Raw genomic sequence first — 20016 nt, forward strand, 5'->3', positions numbered from 1 at the left:
GATGCCCGAACCACCTCAACTGGCCTCAACTCACCTGTTTTCTGTGCGTTTCTTTATCCTGTGTATGTGCTGTCAAATTGGTGAATGTGTTCCTTAATTTTGACGTTCTATTTACTTTTACTACTTACTTTGTTAAAATGCTACACATTACGGATGGGCGATATGACCAAAATCGTTTATCACAGTATATATAATTTTATATCACAGTCAAGGTTACAATTGTTAACGAAAACGAACAAAATAACAAAAACTAGGTGGGAAAAAACATTGTTGTTAACTGAAATAAAAATAAAAACAAGGCATTACAAAAAAAGTGATAACTAAACCAAACGGTGCTGCCACTAATATTTTAGTGACTTATAAGCAACCCGTTTCTTGCAGATTGTCACGTTACTGAGACTACAGCTGTTAGAAGGTAGGATATATGAAGATGAAGCGGTAACACTTTACTTGACAGTACCGACATAATCGTGACATGACACTGTCATAACTATGACATGACACGGTCATGAATGTGTCATAAACCTTATAAACAAGTCATAAACGTTTAGGACTTCTGTCATTAAGTGTCATTCGGTTTTTTTCATGACAAGTTGACATTGTTTGGGTTGTCTTGATTATGACAAGTTGACATTAATCAAAGTGACATTACCAGAAGTTGTCTTGGTCATGACAAGTTGACATTAAAGGGGTGATAGAATGCAAAACTGATTTCACACTGTCATAGTTGAATAACGACAGTTCAGTGGGTAAATAGGACATACATAGAAGCTCAAAGTCCCTTTGACACCCCTTTACTATGAAAATCTCATATTTTGAAACTGCCACTGAAAACGGGCTAATCTCAACAAAACTGGAAGTTGACGTCAACCTCCCAAAAACCGGAACCTTTGTCAGCCCATGGGTGTATTAAGAGAACGGTCACGCCCCAAAATTTACATAGGCTACACAACTGTTCGAGATCAGGTAGTCTTCTGAATCTAGCTAGGTCACGCAGATCTCTGCTATTCCATTACAAAATTCACTTCTGAAACTTTTTTATGCAAGAAATCAACTATGTAAAGCTCAAATATGGGCCACTTTACGAAAATGGATGGCTAATTGCAAATTTTGTCCGACTGTGTGTCGGAGTTCAGTTGAGTTATTTAAACAAACGATTGGGGAAATAAACGCTGCTTGTCCGCGAGTCTCATTGATAGAGCCTGCGGCTGGATGTAGCTCTATCAATGAGAGCTAGCTAGCCTCCTCTTAGAATTCCTCTGAAATTCAGAAATATTCATTAACTTGAAACCAGACACCGTTGTTAGCTTTATAAGACATTTAGCTAGATGTTGTATATGTGGCGTGACAAAATTTAAACTGTAAATATACTCTGAATTACGCCGAAAATGAAGCTAACTATCCGTGATTTTTAGCTACACAGGTAGCTAGGATTGAAGATAACGAAAGCCCTAATCTTCACAAATATTCATTAATTTGAAATTGGACACCGTTGTTAGCTTTATAGGACATTTAGCTAGATGTTGTATATGTGGCGTGACAAAATTCAAACTGGAAATATACTCGGAATTACACCGAAAATGAAGGTAACTATCAGTGATTTGTGGCTACACAGGTAGCTAGGATTGAAGGGACAGTTGCAGATAACGAAAGCCCTAATCTTCACAAATATTCATTAATTTGAAATCGGACACCGTTGTTAGCTTTATAAGACATGTAGCTAGATGTTGTATACGTGGCGTGACAAATTTCAAACTGTAAATATACTTGGAATTACACCGGAAATGAAGCCAACAGCCAACTATCCGTGATTTGTAGCTACACAGGTAGCTAGGATTGAAGGGACAGTTGCAGATAACGAAAGCCCTAATCTTCACAAATATTCATTAATTTGAAATCGGACACCGTTGTTAGCTTTATAAGACATGTAGCTAGATGTTGTATACGTGGCGTGTCAAATTTCAAACTGTAAATATACTTGGAATTACACCGGAAATGAAGCCAACAGCCAACTATCCGTGATTTGTAGCTACACAGGTAGCTAGGATTGAAGGGACAGTTGCAGATAACGAAAGCCCTAATCTTCACAAATATTCATTAATTTGAAATCGGACACCGTTGTTAGCTTTATAAGACATGTAGCTAGATGTTGTATACGTGGCGTGACAAATTTCAAACTGTAAATATACTTGGAATTACACGGAAATGAAGCCAACAGCCAATTATCCGTGATTTGTAGCTACACAGGTAGCTAGGATTGAAGGACAGTTGCAGATAACGAAAGCCCTAATCTTCACAAATATTCATTAATTTGAAATCGGACACCGTTGTTAGCTTTATAAGACATGTAGCTAGATGTTGTATACGTGGCGTGACAAATTTCAAACTGTAAATATACTTGGAATTACACCGGAAATGAAGCCAACAGCCAATTATCCGTGATTTGTAGCTACACAGGTAGCTAGGATTGAAGGGACAGTTGCAGATAACGAAAGCCCTAATCTTCACAAATATTCATTAATTTGAAATCGGACACCGTTGTTAGCTTTATAAGACATGTAGCTAGATGTTGTATACGTGGCGTGACGAAATTCAAACTGTAAATATACTTGGAATTACGCCGAAAATGAAGCTAACTATCCGTGATTTGTAGATACAAACAGGTTACATCCAGCCGCAGGAACTGTGGTAAGAGATTGCTGGCGTAACAAGCTCGCTGACCGCGCTCTCACTCACATACACGGGCCATTTAGCTAGCAGGAAGAGGGGAGTTGCAGGCGAAAAAACAGTGACTTTGCGCGGATATGGAGTGCTGTGGGCTGCCGTGACGGAGCTCCAAGAACCTCATAGTAGTCCTGGGTCTGTGAAGGAAGGCAGGCCGGGCGGCGAGGCAGGCTGGGCAGCGAGGCAGCACCGGCCGCTGAACTCCGACACATAGTCTTACCAAATTTGCAATTGGCCATCAATTTTCATAAAACGGCCCATATTTGAGCTTTATATAGTTGATTTCTCGCTAAAAAAAAAGTCTCAGAAGTGATTTTAATAACGAAATAGCCTGATAAACAATGTATAACTTTGCAGTGTCTGAAATATAAGACCTGTTGTCGAGTCTCCCATGTGTTTCTATGTAGTTTGCTCAAACCAATCAGCACGTAGCTCATTCTGAATATTCATGAGCATACCATATTTGGAAGAAAAGCTCTTGTTCCAAATAGAGCCATATTCACAGGGTAGTTAAGGGCCTAATAAAATAGCATTTGGGCAATTTTCAGCCCAACCAATGTTACATACCCTATTAGGAGACCTTAAGGAACAGTGTAAAATACCCTATATAATCATTCTATCACCCCTTTAAATTTGTTTGGGATGTCTTTGTAATGACAACTTGACATTAACCAGGATGACATTACCAGAGGATGTCTTTGTCATGACAACTTGACATAAACAGAAAATCAAATGAACTAGCTGTGGGTTTTTTGTTGAATGAATGTTAGTACAAATTGTGAGTTTAACTGTTTAACTGGAGTTTATGGTGAAGTAGCTAACTTAAAGAGGCTAATTTTTAGTGCATTCTTTGTACTGTTACCGGTGCAGGGAGGGATAAATAAACACACATGTCTTAATGCCTCTAGATTACAACACTGTAGCTTAAGTTATGGGAAAATAATACAATTTGAGAGATGTTTACATGCAATTTATGCAATTATATTTAGGATAGTGTTAATGTTACTAAGGTTCCATACAACTTGAATTAAAAATGTATTGTTTGTATAAAGGTTGCCTATTAATATAAATGTGCTTTTGGTACATGAAAGGGATTTATATACTTTTGATACCTAAGAGAAGCAATCTAAGAACGGTTGTACAAAGTGAATAGAGGTTTAGATATTTCAATAGGGGTTAACTGAAATATGACCTCATTTTATTTTCATTGTAGCCTAAGCAATTGATTTTATTACTGAATAGTAATTGAGAGAAATTATTTGGCCTTATCTACAGGTGAAGGAGGTGAAAAGGCTACGCACGGGAGGTCCAGTCCACAGAGGGATATTGAATCACATCGACTCTTCAAATCCCAGAGACTTCCAAGGTTTAGAGATTCCCAGATCAGTTGGCTGGGTGGCGAGCTACAGGATGGAGACTCTGAACTTAGACGGATTTCCCTTGATTCATTCTTCTTGGTGGAAGGACAAACGGAAACCAAACTCATATGGGCCCCAATGTTGAACATCTTTGAACTCTTGTCATCAAAGAACAATTGAGCTCATAGAACTGAAAAGGGTTTCTTTTATGTGCGCACTTTATTTTTTCTGTTAGTTTATCTGTATGTATGCCATATTTCTGTGTATAATAATACACTTCTTAAACTTTAGCTTGGTTTTCTAGTCTCTTTATTGACATTCAATTCTCTGGCTCTTAACAATCTAGTTTTCTTCTGGTTCTGGTCCAAATTCACACTAGTATCAACTACATAACACTACTGTCAACAAAAATTTTTACATCACATGATAATGTGTTAGGAAGGTAATTTGGTGTGCGATGGCACTTCTTAAGACATGTCTTATCCTTCATGATATCTTAATGACAAATCAGAATGGTTACTTTACTTGAGTTCAAAGAATGTATTTGTTACACTCATAATGTTGTTATGACAGCTAGTCTTATCCTTCATAATATCTTAATGACAACTCAAAATGGTACCACTTTACTTGAGGGCAAAGAATGCATTTGTTACACTGTCACAATATGGTAATGACAGCAAGTCTTATCTATGATATCTTAAAGACAAATAAAAATGTTACCACTTGAGGTCAAAGAATGTTTTCGTTACATTGTCATAATGGTGTCATGACAGCAAGTCTTATCCATGATATCTTAATGACAAATACAATTGGTACCACTTTACTTGAGGTCAAATAATGTATTTGTTACACTGTCATAATGTGGTAATGACAGCAAGTCTTATCTATGATATCTTAATTACAAATAAAAATGTTACCACTGTCCTTGAGGTCAAAGAATGTTTTTGTTACATTGTCATAATGTTGCCATGACAGCAAGTCTTATCCATGATATCTTAATGACAAATACAATTGGTACCACTTTACTTGAGGTCAAAATATGTATTAGTTACACTGTCATAATAGTGTCAATAGTGTCATGACAGCCAGTTTTGTGAAATATCCTGTCACACATCTATCTGACCAAGTGCTAGAATTGGTCTCTAACTTTGCACATCTAATTATAATAATATAATTATTTATATTATAATATATAATATAAAAAGAGGCGGATTTTCTGTTTATGTCAAGTTGTCATTACAAAGACATCCCAAACAAATTTAATGTCAACTAGTCATGACCAAGACTACTTCTGGTAATGACACTTTGATTAATGTCAAGTTGTCATAATCAAGACAACCCAAACAATGTCAACTTGTCATGACAAAAACCGAATGACACTTAATGACAGAAGTCATAAACGTTTATGACTTGTTTATAAGGTTTATGACACATTCATGACAGTGTCATGTCACGATTATGTCGGTACTGTCAAGTAAAGTGTTACCGTTGAAGCTAACTCTGACAGCTGGATGTGACATGAGAAGAGGGAGATTAGCTAATGTTAGCCAACCTATTTATAATTAAAAAAAAAAAAAAAAAAAAAAAAAATAAAATCACATTTGAATAGTAATTTCAGCATTCGAATAGTATTGATATTTTTACTATTCAGGTTATATTCGACTTTCGGAATTTGCTCCTCCAGCCCTACTACACAGACATTTATGCACCTGACCCTGATGTTGCCTTTTCATTTGTGTGTATTTGAAATATCCAAGTTTGTAAAATAAAGCAGAACTATAAAGAGGATACCAAAGGTTTACAAGTTCTTAAAAGTTCAGGATAAGGGAAGCCCCATTTTGCTTACTATAGGTTCTTGTGGTGGAAAAGCACTACACTAGACGTGACACAGGTACTGTAGTATCAACAGTCTCCCAAAATAATTTCTCATAGTGGGATAATGTGTGTGACCCACTCAGATCACCAGAAAAGAAAGTGGCGAGAAGCGACCTCCAGAAGAAACATGAGAGAAAAAGAGAGAAGTGAGGACAAAAGGCAGAGCGACTTCAATGGCTGTCACCGCATGCCAACAAACCACACACAGCTGGTCTGTTGGTTTATGGGACAGCTTCTTCAGAGTGCCATAAATCTTACCACTGTTCCTTTTAAGAGCTTTTGTCCTGCTTTACTTAAAGCCACTCTTCAACGACAATAAATAGTCTTTGGTAAGAGTTTGTTGACATCACTCTGGCTCCTTCTCTTAACTCTTGGCACAGTTAGGATGGCCAAGAAATAAATGCCAGCAAACAAGACCAAACTGACCGAGAGTATTAGGTGTGCTTGTCTAATTCAGTGGGGTATGTCCAAACAAAACTGTTGTAATGTGAATTAAGAGGCCTTTTAATTTGACACTGTGGATTCACTCAAAGATGGCCAACTAATTTTTTTTTGTGTGCAATACAAATGTATTCGCTCATTTTCACAGAAATATGTTGCAGATTTAAATCCATCTCTGTGTCATGGCAGTGTGGCTAGTGTTTAGAAGAAAAATATTTGGCTTTCCTCCGTGAAGCGTTGGTTCTGGGGAGACCTCCGCTGCCCTACTCCTCTGTGCACTGGCACTTACAAAACTTTGTAGTCAATTAAAAAAGTTTCCTGATGTTAGTGTCCAAAGGCTCTAATAATCTTTTCCTTTAAAGGGTTAAGTTGTTTCTCAAACTGAGTGCCAGATATTAAACTTGTCATCAACCAAAATCTTTTCGTCCTTAAAATACCATTAGTCTAATAAAATACATCAAGCCATCTACAAAACAAGTTTCTGTGATGATGTGAATTTGAATATCTTAGCTTTACACAAACTTCTGCAAATCACTCAGCCTGTGCCCACATCCAGCGTGCTAAAAACAACATTCTCATGCTAACATGCCAGTCTGCTTTCTCTTCATGTCATCACCTACTCCAAATTTCCTCTTCTATGCGGTTTCTGGCACGGTGCTCAGAGAAAAACACTGAGATCAAACAAGTGGTCACATGAGACATGAGAGCAGCGCTCTGTGTCGGCACGGTGCTCGGCCACCCGAGTTGCTAGTCTGGGAAGAATCAAACACCTGGCATTTGTCACCCCACATCCCCTTCCCAACCAACTCGACCCCCAGTCTCCGTGTGGGAAAACCTAAACAGCCTTTACATACAGCACAGACAAAAACACAGGTTCTGCTCGTGCTAAGTAATAACTCCCCTGGCTAAACAAGCTGCCCCTACAGAGAAAGATACATAAAGACTCAGTCTTTATACAAGCTTTAGAGAATAGAAATGAAAACACCATTGCATAAAAGAAAAGTGCTCAACGCACAGGGATTTAGACTTTTCTTCCACAAACACTCACCCTTTTTCTTCTTTCAAAAGCTAAAAGGATTAAAGGGGAACTCTATGCTATTCATTGTGGCGTCTCCCCTTTCTCCTCAGGTGTTGTAAAACCATAAATCTTTCTTGTCTACTATGTGGCTTTAAAACAGCCCTTCTTTATGGGAAGGTTCACCACCAAATGTGCGTGGACCAGGCAACCCAGTGAAATGTCAGCCTATTCATGAAAGAAGCCACTGTAGACATGGGCTTTTTCTAATCCTGCACTTGAGCTGGAGCTACAGATGAATACTTTAAGTTTAAGTGAACACATTCTACATCCACATTAAATTACTTATAATTCAAACACACTTTAGGTGTACAACATTTTGCTGTTAGGGAAACAAAACTTCATCTCATAACTATCTTACTCCAGTTTTGTCCTTTTCCTGGCCACCCAGATGTATGCAGCTGAACTAGTTAATAGTGCCCACCCCTTCTTCCAATACCACGAGACCACCAATAAAGAAGATTCTCTTTGTTGGTCATTTTATAGCCCTTCCACGCCAAAGAAGGACTTACAACCAACAAATCCTCTCCTTTGAAGAATTTGATATCTTTCCAAAACCTTCCGGTGTCCAGCATGTTTTTACACCACTGGCCGCCTGGGCCTCTGATCAGAGTTTCACTGGCGCGCAAATAAAGAGGAAAAAGAATCGTATATACATTGTAGGGCTGGATCCGAATATTTGCAGGTTGAAATTCACTGTGGTGTTGTTGTCTGTATTAAGCCGCTAACATTCGCTAAATGTCAATGGCTAAATGTCGCTGGATAATTTATGCAGCGCTAGGTTGTCCATCTCAGCCAAGAACGGAGAAATGTTGAGCACTCTGACGTGTGTACAGTTATGTACGGTTATACCGTAGCGGATTTAAATCCATCTGTGTCATAGCAGTGTGGCTAGTGTTTAGATGAAAAATGTTAGGCTTTCCTCCGTGAAGCGTTGGTTCTGGGGAGACCTCCGCTGCCCTACTCCTCTGTGCACTGGCGCAACCGAGGGAAGCCAAACACCATTCATCTAAACGCACTGCCCACACAAAGATGACACAGAACTGGCTTAATAATCGGCAAAGTATTCCCTAGTCATTCATGGTTTTATCAAATGTTTGGTGGTTGAATATCTTGCAAAAGATACTTGGATTTTCAAACTGGGTGGTGTAAAATCTGTGGAGTTCCCCTTGAAGTTAGGGTCATATAACCTAAACTTTACTTTTCTATTTTATCTATTTAAGTAGCTTTTAAAATGTTTAATGCCTATTTTATAGCTCAAATTCTGACTTTACTCCCTCAATATTAATACTTAATTAATACTCTTTTCACTGTAAGGGAGACTCATGTATGCATATTCTTAAAGGTCCAATATGTAATATTTGTACTGTAATAAATCCAAAGATGACACCAATGCCTCATCAGATATTAAGGAAACATGTTAAACTGAAATACAATCTTTTCTGACAACAATGCTAATGTCAGTATTTTTTCTTTTTGAAATTTACATTCCGTGACAGAATTTATGTGTATGTTTTGATCTGTGTGTTGTTATCAACGGCCCAGTTTGACAGGCAGGCCGGGTTGCCAGATATACGTGTAAAAACGTAAACCCAGCGCGCTACAGCTGTAACGGTAGTACAGCCTTGAAAGCAGCAAACAAACGAACAGGATCAACGGAGATAGATTCTACATGACATAAAAAAAATAAAAACAGCATGTTTCTAACAGTTGCGTGACCAGAGACGTAACAACCCCCTGGTAAATATTGGAGATGTATTTGAAAGATGGAGACAGCTTAGATCCCAAAAGGACGCAGAGTTGGCTTATTTTCTCCTGAACAGGTAAGCATTAGCTTCAGGCTAATTTATCACAGCTACTAGGGATGGGCATTTTTTGTCATTTCAACATTTGTGTACTCACATTGAATTATATAGCTAGAGTACCCGAGTTGGTTACTCGCAAAAACAATTGAGACATAGCCAGTAAAGTGATCCCGACTGGTCCTGGTTAACGCCGCCATGCTAACCCTGCTAACTGCTAACGTTACCCGGAGGACCAGGCAAGCAGCCCATGGCTGTTTACAACGTGTAGTTCAGCGACTGGAGCCGACAACGGTGAGTTATTTTAAGCCAGGAGAGAGGGGCTGTAAATCGGAAAGAGAGGACTGTGAGTTTGCAGTGTGTTTAGCAATGTTTAGCTGCCGTAATTCTAAGCCAATGAAGTGTGTTCCGTCGGCAAGGTAGTGGTATTTTTAGCATTTTGTATTGTAATTCTAAGCCGAGGAAGTGTGCCTGACTGGCGTGTGGAGAGGACAGTGAGGGTGTTGTGTTTTTAGCGGTTCATACTGTAATTTTAAGCCGAAAAAGTGTGTCTGTCAGCTGGTTACACAGCTCCGCGTGACTGTCAATATAGCCAGCATCTACCGTTAGCTACTCCGCTGTGCTGTGAAGTAATGTCTGGCTATGTGAGAAAAGTGTCTAGCAACATTATTGTGAATGCTGCGGTCTCAGCCTGGCAACCTCCGTGAACTTTGAGTCTGGGCAGGAGGGGGCGGGGGAAGCGACTCTCCAGTATTTTGAATTGGTAGTGCAGTAACTATTTTAACCGCTAGCTGCAAGTATTACATACAATATTACATATTGCACCTTTAAACGTGCACATTTACCTGTATATTGTCATTTTAACGGCTTCCTCTTCTTTAATCCTCTCCTTTGAAGAATTGGATATCTTTCCAAAACCCTTCCAGTGTCCAGCATGTTTTTACAACACTGGCCGCCTGGGCCACTGATCAGAGTTTCACTGGCCCGCAAAAAAGAGGAAAAAGAATGTATATACATTGTAGGGCTGGATCCGAATTTTTGCAGGCTGAAATTCACCGTGGTGTTGTTGTCTGTATTAAGCCGCTAACATTAGCTAAATGTCACTGGCTAAATGTCGCTGGCTAATTTATGCAGCGCAATGTCGTCCATCTCAGCTAAGAACGGAGAAATGTTGAGCACTCTGACGTGTGTAGAGGTATGTATGGTTATACTGTAGCAGCCTGGTGTTGTTTTCAGGCAATTTGATAAAGGTGAAGATAATCACAAGTCTGATAATGATAATGCTCTAGGCACTGGCTGGCTGAGCATTCATTCACAAACACTGCGTAACTTTTGGAGAAAAGCAACCCAACGTCACCCTGCGGTGGACAATCATATAACCAGTCAGTCCATATCCCGGTGTGAGAGTCCTGGTAACGTTACCGTAAACATCTCTGGCTATAGCTGCCACAAACACTAAATTATTATAATATAAAATATATTAAACACTATGAAGGTAAAAAACGTAACACAAGCACTGAACTGCCCTGGGAGTTTGTTTAACAGGTGACTGTGTCCTGCAACAACAAAGCAATGTCGCTTCATCTCTCGCTTCATGTCTTTTCTTTCTCTCTTTCTCTACTACTGTGGTCGGAAATGTTTTCAACAGTAACGTTAACACAGCATGTTGGGGGAATACGTCTCCTGCAGCGGTGAGTCAAAGGCAGAGGGACCGCAGCGTTCACCAACGTTGGCTTCTTATTTTACCTGTTCAGGAGGAAATTAGCCAACTCGGCATCCTTTTGGGCTCTAAACTGTCTCCATGTTTTAAATGCATCTCCAATATGTACCTGTGTTTTACCACGTCTCTGGTCATGCAACTGTTTAGAAAGATGCAGAGGTTTTTGTAGGTCAGGTAGAATGAATCTCTCCTTTAATCCAGTTCGTTGCTGCTGCCATGTCTGCAGTCAGCCTGTTTTTTTTGCATCTCTGCATTTCACGTCTGGCACCCGGGTGTCAAAATGGGCAGTTTACAAGAACACACAGGCCAAAACAAAAACCAGATGTACTAACACTTTTGCGCCCACTTCAGGCGTATTTGTTTCGCAACGTACGCGTAAAAGCATGGCGAGGTATGTACAAACAGGCCGCACAGAGGTAAAAGCACAGACATGGCAAATTGCGCTTTTCCAGGTCATACATATGTATTCATGGGTGGGTGAAGGGGAAAGTAGTGTTTTTGGCAGCATATTTTAATTTTAGTTTTAGTCTAGTCTTTGTGTCAAGCTGTCATTTTAGTTTTTATTAGTTTTAGTCACGTTCATACTAGGGATGCACCGAACCCAGATTTTTGGGGTTCTGCCGAATACCGAACCTACTGGTTAAGATTCTGCCGAACCCCGAACCGAACCCTACTCCCATTCTTAACACAGTAAACATATTAATGAAGTAAACAACGTCCACAGCAGTGCATTTTTCATTGTATTTTAACTGTAAAAAATAAAAAAGAATAAGCAACATTATGCCTGGCACACAAGTGGGAAAAACTATTTTTGACAAGGCCTATGTTTACCCTATCTCAAGATCCAACCAATATCCAAAATATTTGCCTTTTAGATTTATAATCCCATAAAGTAGGCTACCCCCACGCTCTATTCACATCGTAGGAAAGTACATCGCTATCGCCAGATGAGTGACAATTTTGTTTTGCAAACTTTCGCTTACCAGTGTATGATGAAGACATGTTGGGTGGGTGAAATTAGAAAGCTACCGTTAGCTAACGAGCAGCAGGCGGCCGTTCGGTCGCTCCGCTCCCGCTTTAGGAAGACTCATTTCCAGAGAGAACGCTGACAGCCTGGGAGATGCACGGTCTGGTTAACACAAGTTTTTAGCTGTGATTGTCCTTCCTTTGCCGTACCTGAAGTTGCTGCATTTTGGCTGCTGTCTGGAGATTCCTTCATGCACAACTCTTATTCTTTCGGATGTTTCATACGCAAATGTCTTAACAGCGGCGATGTTGTGTATTGTTTAGGGTCCTCGTCACCACGAGACAAATCAGCATTGCAAATTGAACATGTAGCTCGACTTGAATCGCCTTCTTTTGACTGAAAGTACTGCCAAACAACACCTTTTCTGCTCACAAGTTCCATTTTCATTTTCTCACAGCTTACTGAAGTTGCTAGGTTGCTACTGTATTCCGTCTAGCTCCAACTACGTCATTACGTCGACCACGTAACTCTACAAAGAGTAGTGAAGTAACAAGATAGTTCAGTCCAAGATGGCGGAGCTGCAGCTCTGTCATGGGTGCGTGTCAGTTTTGTTTGCAATGGAACGTTCTATTGAGTTTCGCCTCTTGTTACCTCTATACTCTTTGGCAAGAGCAGAAACTCAACACAACGTTCGCCTCTTTTTCTCAAGTTTCGCCTCTCGTTACTTTACTTACTCTTTGGTACCGTTCGGTTGAAAAACATTCTAACGTTCGGCAGTACCCGAATGCTGTCAAAAAGCCCAAAGTTCGGCCAAATTCCGAACCGAACTCTGGGTTTGGTGCATCCCTAGTTCATACTTTTTTTAGTCTAGTCAAGTTTCAGTCGACTAAAAGTCCGAGCATTTTAGTCAGAATTATCCATAACTATTTTCGTCTAGTTTTAGTCGACGAAAATTGACGACATTTAGTCTAGTTTTAGTCAATGAAAATTGTATTTTAGTTTTTAGTAATGCAATTCTATTTAACCCAGTTAACATAGTATACGTACCTAGTAGTATAGACAAAACCAAAATTTTCTTTTAGCCAAACCCATTTCAAACAAGGTTATCATATATTATTGTTACCTTATAGACTCAAGAATACATCCATTCCAGACAATGAAGGCTCTCGGATTTGAATTTACAACATATTTATTTTACCAACCAAACATGTTAAAATAGCATCACATGACAAAAATAATACATTCAAGTTGTACTAGGGTTTAATATTTGATGGATTTGATAGATGAATCAGATCCCGGGAAATAGACAGCCCATATTCCGGGAATCCTGGGAAATGGCCGAGAAATTACTGTTTTTTTGGTTTGTTTTTAGCCCAAGTAATGTATCGATATCATTCAAATATGCGTTCCCAAAATCCCAAACTGACATTTTTTATATTATTTGTATCATTTTTAGGACTAAAGAACACAGTTTATGTCCATCATCAACACAGTTTGCAATGATCAATTCTGCTGCGTGATCAAGTGAGCTGCGTGCTGCAGCGTGACATCTGCTGCAGCGCTAATTATGAAATGCCAGGTGGAATGTCTGGGACTTGTCTTCTGAAAATCTAGGCAACCCTTATATAATCAATGTTTTATAGAAATCTATTATACAAACTAACGAAATATGCTTAAGTAAACCATTGAATGATTTCTAAACCATTACGTTATCGAAATCCATTCTGTGCCTGTTGAGGATGTGTAAGAAGCAGCAAACGGGAATAATCACTCAAAGTTAACCAAATACAAATACACCTTATAAACCGGTCACACAACTTGCACTGAGCAGTTTCATTGTCCGGTCTTTCAAAATGCTCCCAAACAAAGCTGGCCGCAGACATCATTAACGGAGCTAGGTAGCCCAGCTGCGTAGTGCGTGCTGCGTAATGAACTTCTTCTTCTTCTTCTTCTTTAATGAATGAATGTATTGAGCCTGTGTAATGATTTAGGGAGCCTTTATTACCGTAGCTACAGTCGCCTGCATCAACATTACCGTATGAGAATAATAGACACGCACTCCTTGCCTTTTTTTATTTTATTTCCCGTCATAACCTTTCCCGGGAAACGGGAAATGGTTTTGATCAGATTTCCCGGGAATCCCGTTTCCCGGGATTAAACCCTAAATTGTACCTCCTTGTGGCAAAGAAATCATGAGCACTAATTGGCTTGTCCATCTTCTTGGGTGGGACTTGCTTCACTGGTGCCATTTCTGGAATCTAGCACAGGAATAGATACAATGTCAGGACAGATGCAGCTTCTGGAAAATCTAACGGTTGTAAATATTAAGTAGCATAAATTGTTGCTATGATTTTTACCGTTGTAAATCAACCTCTGAGTGAGTGACTTGACTGTCCGTAAAAGAAAAGAAAAAAGTCTACATAATCAAAACAGAAGTAGTCTAAGCAGTAGTCTCGGGAGGCATGTTAATGCCAATACCATTTGTTTAAATGTACGTATTGGTCTAGAATAAAGTATTCAAAGTCATGTTGTTGATGCCAAATTCAGTTCAGTGTGATTGCTATGTGAATGACAAAACTAGCTACAGTATTTGGCCAACAAGGGATGCTTAGCGCACACAAACACACACAAATATACACACACACGATAGTCACACACGTTTGTCTCAGTCGTTTTCAGCTCCAGTGGCTAACATTTAAAGCTAACGTTAAAATAAGACACATTAACCACAGCCTCATGAGTTGGCATGAGCTTTCTAAAATAGAAAGTAACGTTACGTTAATGTCTTGACTTACCTCAATTTCTTTCTTTCCAAATGTTTCTTTATTTTCTCCCAAAGACGAACCCTGGCTGGCCGGCCATCGGCCCCTTTCTCTGTGTCAGACTTAATTTTGTTTGCTGTCATTTACGCTAGCTAACTCACCGCAAGTGCATCTTCTAAATAATTCTGCGAGTGGGGTTTGAGGAAGCAACGTCCCGTGCGTCTGCGCAGTGCGACCTGATGCAGCCCCTGAAGCAAGACACAGGAAACAGAATACTGCAAAATAATGAGACGAAATGTTATCTCATTTTGGTCAACAAAAATGAAGAGACATTTTAGCATAGTTTTTATTTTGTAAACCACATTTAGTTTCATTTTTATTCGTCAACAATATTGTATTATACAATTAATTATAGTCATTGTCACATGACCAGCATTTACGTTGCGTCTCGTCTTTGTCGCGTGATAAAGGTTCGTTGACGATGATATTTAGTCATAATTTTCGTTGACGAAAGCAACACTAGGGGAAAGTGGGAGTTGACCATAAAGAGATGGGAGGAGAAGCGTAAAGTGTGCCTAATTATGTATTCCGCAGTATGTACAAACAACGCCTGTGAAAGTGCGCCTCTATTTTGCGGTGGAAATTGTCTGCCTCTTAAAAGTAGGTGTAAACCAGCTGCAAGCGGGTTTCCTCGCATATGCCTCCTGGTGAAATGGCAGCAGTAATCCGAGTAAGACGAAGACATAGGCCAAGGAGACTGAAAAGAGTTTTGCCACAAGGATCACACTTTTTCAGTTGAGTGAACACAAAATCATTAAGCACAGATTAAGCAGCCATATCACAGTCTGCACTCAGCCGTATCATATAACCAGTACTTAATGCTTTGCTACAGCGCACTAGTCAATACATACAAATTCCCACCACTAATGCCAAAATAACACACATCAAGCAGGATTTCTTTGCCATCGGCAATCAACTGCGCTTTTAAATGCGCGCAATTTACGGTATATTGGGCGGGAAAAGGCGCTGATTACCCGATGAATTGCAGGTTTGGTAAATATGACGTAAGCTGATGTATCACAGCGTGTGCGTTCTGCGGGTTGGCCATGGCGCCTATAATGCTACTTTCGCAAATATACGTACATCTGGCCCTGACTCCCGGAATGGAAATTTCAAAGGTGAAAATACTGGTTTTAGCATGTTGTTTAGAAAACAGTATTTCAACTTAACATGTTTCCTTAATACAAATTATCTGATGACATATTTTGGTCATTTTTTGATTTAACACAGTAAATATATTACATATTGGATCTTTAACCCATATACACACACATTAATACACTAGTGACGGAGACATGATGGTCATGCAAGATGTGATTAATATTCAATCTCATGCCTGTGGCACAGCCATTGGAAGCAATTGGGGTTTAATATATTAGTATCTCCCAAGGATACTTAGACATGTAGACTGCAGGGGCCAGGGATCGAACAATCAACCTTCTGATTAGTTACCGTTTACCTCCTGAACCACTAACAAGTGTGTTTCTTCTTCGCAGTGTTTCCCACAGTGCTGAGAATTTACTCGTGGTGGTGCAGGATGTGACGGTGCGGAGTGTGATAGCTGGGTCAGTAATAAACTAGTCAAACAAAGGTTTATGAACAATCTATTTTTCAAATGTTCATCGTTTATCAGTGAATATACAGATAAAGTGTAGCCTATGATTTGCTTTGCCAATTAAATCTGGTTGGTTTGTCAAATACATTTTATGGTTCAGCAGATAAAATACATGATTACCAACTGATTTATTAACAACTGAACCTTAAAACCATACTATGATCCATACAGAAAGTTACATGTTATTATAAATCTCAACCCTGTGTGCATGTCATATCTCCTCCTAACTCCTGTTAAATCATATTACACTAAGGCTATACAAAGTTAATTCTTATTCATTTTGTTTGTTATAGATCACTGTTCATTTTTTAAAAGTGTTTGAATCTATGTTATGGGTATCCTAATAACATTAAACACACTGTTTTGTATTAAAAATGTGTCTGTGTTGCACTCATTAAGATCTCATCTGAACAAATGTCTGTCATTTAAACAACTCTATATTGTAGTTTAAAAATGTTATTATAACAGCCAACTTAATAAAATGTCAGGTTGTCAGGCTCGAGTCCATAAATACAGTTAATGGGTACGGGCACAAAAACGGAGAGAAAGGGAACAGGCTTGGTTAGCACCGGTTACCGCCGGATGTCCCTCACTTTCCGTTTCCTTTGGGTTTACTTTAAAGTCCAGTCGCATTGAGCAACATTAACCGGAACCTCTGAGCAACGTTACACGCTGAAAATGGCAAGTTTGGAAGAAAATTTGGAACATGCAACAAGGCAGGCCTGCTTGGTTCTTTCGGGGAATGATTGTAAAGATTTACAAATAATAGGTTTACAGCATTGACTCTCTAATTGGGATGTTTTGGGACTGATTGATGGGATTTGCTATGGACAACATACACATTGCGATACGCTGGTTAGAGCAAATGACGTTTAACATGGGGAATGTCTTCAGCTAATTTAAATAGCCTAAATTACTGTCTTATGTGAACATTTAACTATATTTAATATTGTATGTGGCGTTTTCTTTTGTGAGGTGCAAATTTTGCATATAAACAAGTTCATTCCGGAGACCATTTTGAGGAGCCATGCTGCATCCGGAGCTTAGCACCGCCAAAGACGATTGTCATAGGTTTAAAGTAATGCAAACGACCCCTGACCGTTTTTTATTCTATCCAGGAGTATATGCTCTTGTTGCCAGACCTTCCTCTACAGCGCTGTGTGAGGTCGGGCAATGCAAGACTAACTCCACTATAAAGAAGCATATAGCAACTCTGTAGGTGGACTGTGGTTGCCGGCTGCTGCGATCAACTTGCCCAACATACTTTTCTAGTGGCCATGGGCCATTTCTTATGTGGAAACCTGCCCGCCCTTCACCACTTTTCCAGTAAAGTGGCCTAAAAGCTCAAATCAGTGAGTCAAATGTGCTGGACTCGTACAAGGGTCAGACAGCTGCTTCCTAAACCTCCATGATGATAAAAGGGACATAGGGGACATATTTTCCAAGGGACATGGAAAATAGATCTTGCTGCAAGTATCAATTAAATTAGCTGGCTTACCAAGTTAAGGTAAGACAGACCAAGAACTTGTATACTCTTGTTTTTAATAACAAAAATATGTTCTACTCACATCTGATTTGGTGGACTGGTCCTCCATATCAGAGTCATTGGGGTCCACCAGTCCCTGGAATGGCGGAAGTGTCGACACCTTCCTATGCTCTGCCTCATCACCTTCTGGTCGCAGTTTACTTGTTCGCATCTGTGATCTATCCTTCAAGAGTTTCTTATCCAAATGTTGAGATTCAGACCCTGATGTATGCCTCCCTGATGGATCCACAAATCCCTTTTTACGTTTTTTGGTCACATGATCGTCACTATCGGGGGTGGGCAGACGCTTGTTTAGCCCTGACCCGTGGGTCATTCCCTCAGTCCGATGCTCCTTGGACAAAGACTTGGGTTCCTTAAAGCCCATCTTAGGATTCATATCTCCAAGTGGTTGGTTCTCTTTGGGTTTCCTGGATGGTTCTTTGGAGTCTCTGAAGGCACTTTTGGGCTCTTTCAAGTCTTTTGGAGGCTTGTCTTTGTGGTCCTTAGAGGGTTTGTGGAGTTTTGAGAAGCTGCTGCTGTTGGTGGTTGTGGCGGTGGTGAGAAGGGTGGTGCTGCTTCCTTTGGAGCCATCCTGTGGATCAAAAGGGTAGAGGGAAATCCCACTTTAGGTCAATTGGCAAACATAATACGGCAAGCCCATTATGAGCCACTGAGAAATACTGTTGGATGGTATGGACTTGTATTGCTGTGATAATAACTGATTTAAGTGAAGTGCCACTCAAAATAACTCAAAAATAAGAAAAACTGGCCTGATTTTGTTTAAATCTAATATTTTCCAAGCAGCGTTCAAACCCTTCTGCTGTTGAAAAAAATGTCTCCTGTGATTATGTTTTCCCTCTTGCTGTTCATATTGTGTTGACTTTGGACTGCACTTTAGACTACATGTAGTACTTCTAAAATGCATAGTAGTACCAAACAACATCTGCCTTTTACACAAGAGAAAACATGCATGCCACCCTGCAGTTTGGCATTACCATCTGTGAAAAGAGGTCTATTCTTAAAAGAAAATCAAGTTTCTCCTTAGTCCCCATTTATGGGCTTGAAGAGCAAACTCAGGACTTCTTTTGACCAGTGCTGTTCAGTGGGCTGAGGGTGCCTTTTCATAAGCTACACATGCACAACCTTAAAAGTTGAACCAAGGGCAATGTGGAGAAAGGAGGAAAATGCATTCCTTCTAACGACAGGGGCCATTTGTCCCTGGGTCTCACCTCCAGCCCCCTTGCCAATATTTCATCAATGCAGTAAACCCATTAAAGCAGTCTAGACGACGGGGTGTGTTACAACTCTGCCTCTAAAACCTTTCATTTTTGCCTATCGGCTGGTGACCCCGGGACCTCAGGATGTAAAGCTGCCGGCTCATTGTAAACTCCAGCATGCTCCTCCACTGCAGTGAACCCATTATCCTACCAGGGCAACCCAACATAAAACTAGTTTAGTGCTCTGGAGGGGACACACCGTGACTCTGCTGCCATCAACATTCAAGATATCACTAAAGTGGCACTAAAGTGGCACTTTTTAACAAACCTTTCAGCACCGTGACATTGGCAGGTTAGCAGGTGACCCCATTTCCTGTAAATCACTGAAGGGCCTACAATAATAATACTGACAGAGTGAAACTGAAAGCACATTTTGAGTACAAACAGATATTTAATAACTTTTCAGAATGCATTCTTTTCATGTAAACAAGATGTCTGGATGTAGTAATTTTCTAATATATTTTACTATGATATTACTATTACAGACCTGCCAACCTTGAAGAAATTTTATGAGTACAACCCCCCCGTGTGCGCCAATCACCGACAGCCCACCGCCAATATCGCTCCACCGTTGCACTCACCAATGAGAAAACTATGAGATACCTAACACCATAATACATAATATAATTTCACCAATCAAGATTTTTTGTTACTCCATAACCATATACAAGTAGACCATAAATGTTATACAATTACTGATATCACTCCTAACATTGAATTGAAAACAAACCGTTGTACAGTAGGCATAGCCCATGGAAACTTCTTCCAATACATCGTTTGGCTCATCACTACCTTCTAGATTACAGTAAATTATT

General features: G+C 39.7%; 1 protein-coding gene across 4 annotated transcripts in view; it reads right to left on the reverse strand.

The window, feature by feature from the left end:
* mllt3 (MLLT3 super elongation complex subunit) overlaps nt 1-20016 on the reverse strand; it is a 142480-nt gene that overhangs the window by 31895 nt on the left and 90569 nt on the right. For 3 of the 4 annotated variants that reach the window (XM_028606271.1, XM_028606272.1, XM_028606270.1), the window contains one exon: nt 17968-18516. In XM_028606271.1, the coding sequence (XP_028462072.1) occupies nt 17968-18516 (549 nt within the window). Of the gene's footprint in view, nt 1-13942; nt 14221-14885; nt 15000-17967; nt 18517-20016 lie in introns of those variants that run through there. The other variant, XM_028606273.1, reaches the window with a different exon arrangement.

This window comes from Perca flavescens, chromosome 19, assembly GCF_004354835.1.
Source record: "Perca flavescens isolate YP-PL-M2 chromosome 19, PFLA_1.0, whole genome shotgun sequence".
NCBI lineage: Eukaryota > Metazoa > Chordata > Actinopteri > Perciformes > Percidae > Perca > Perca flavescens.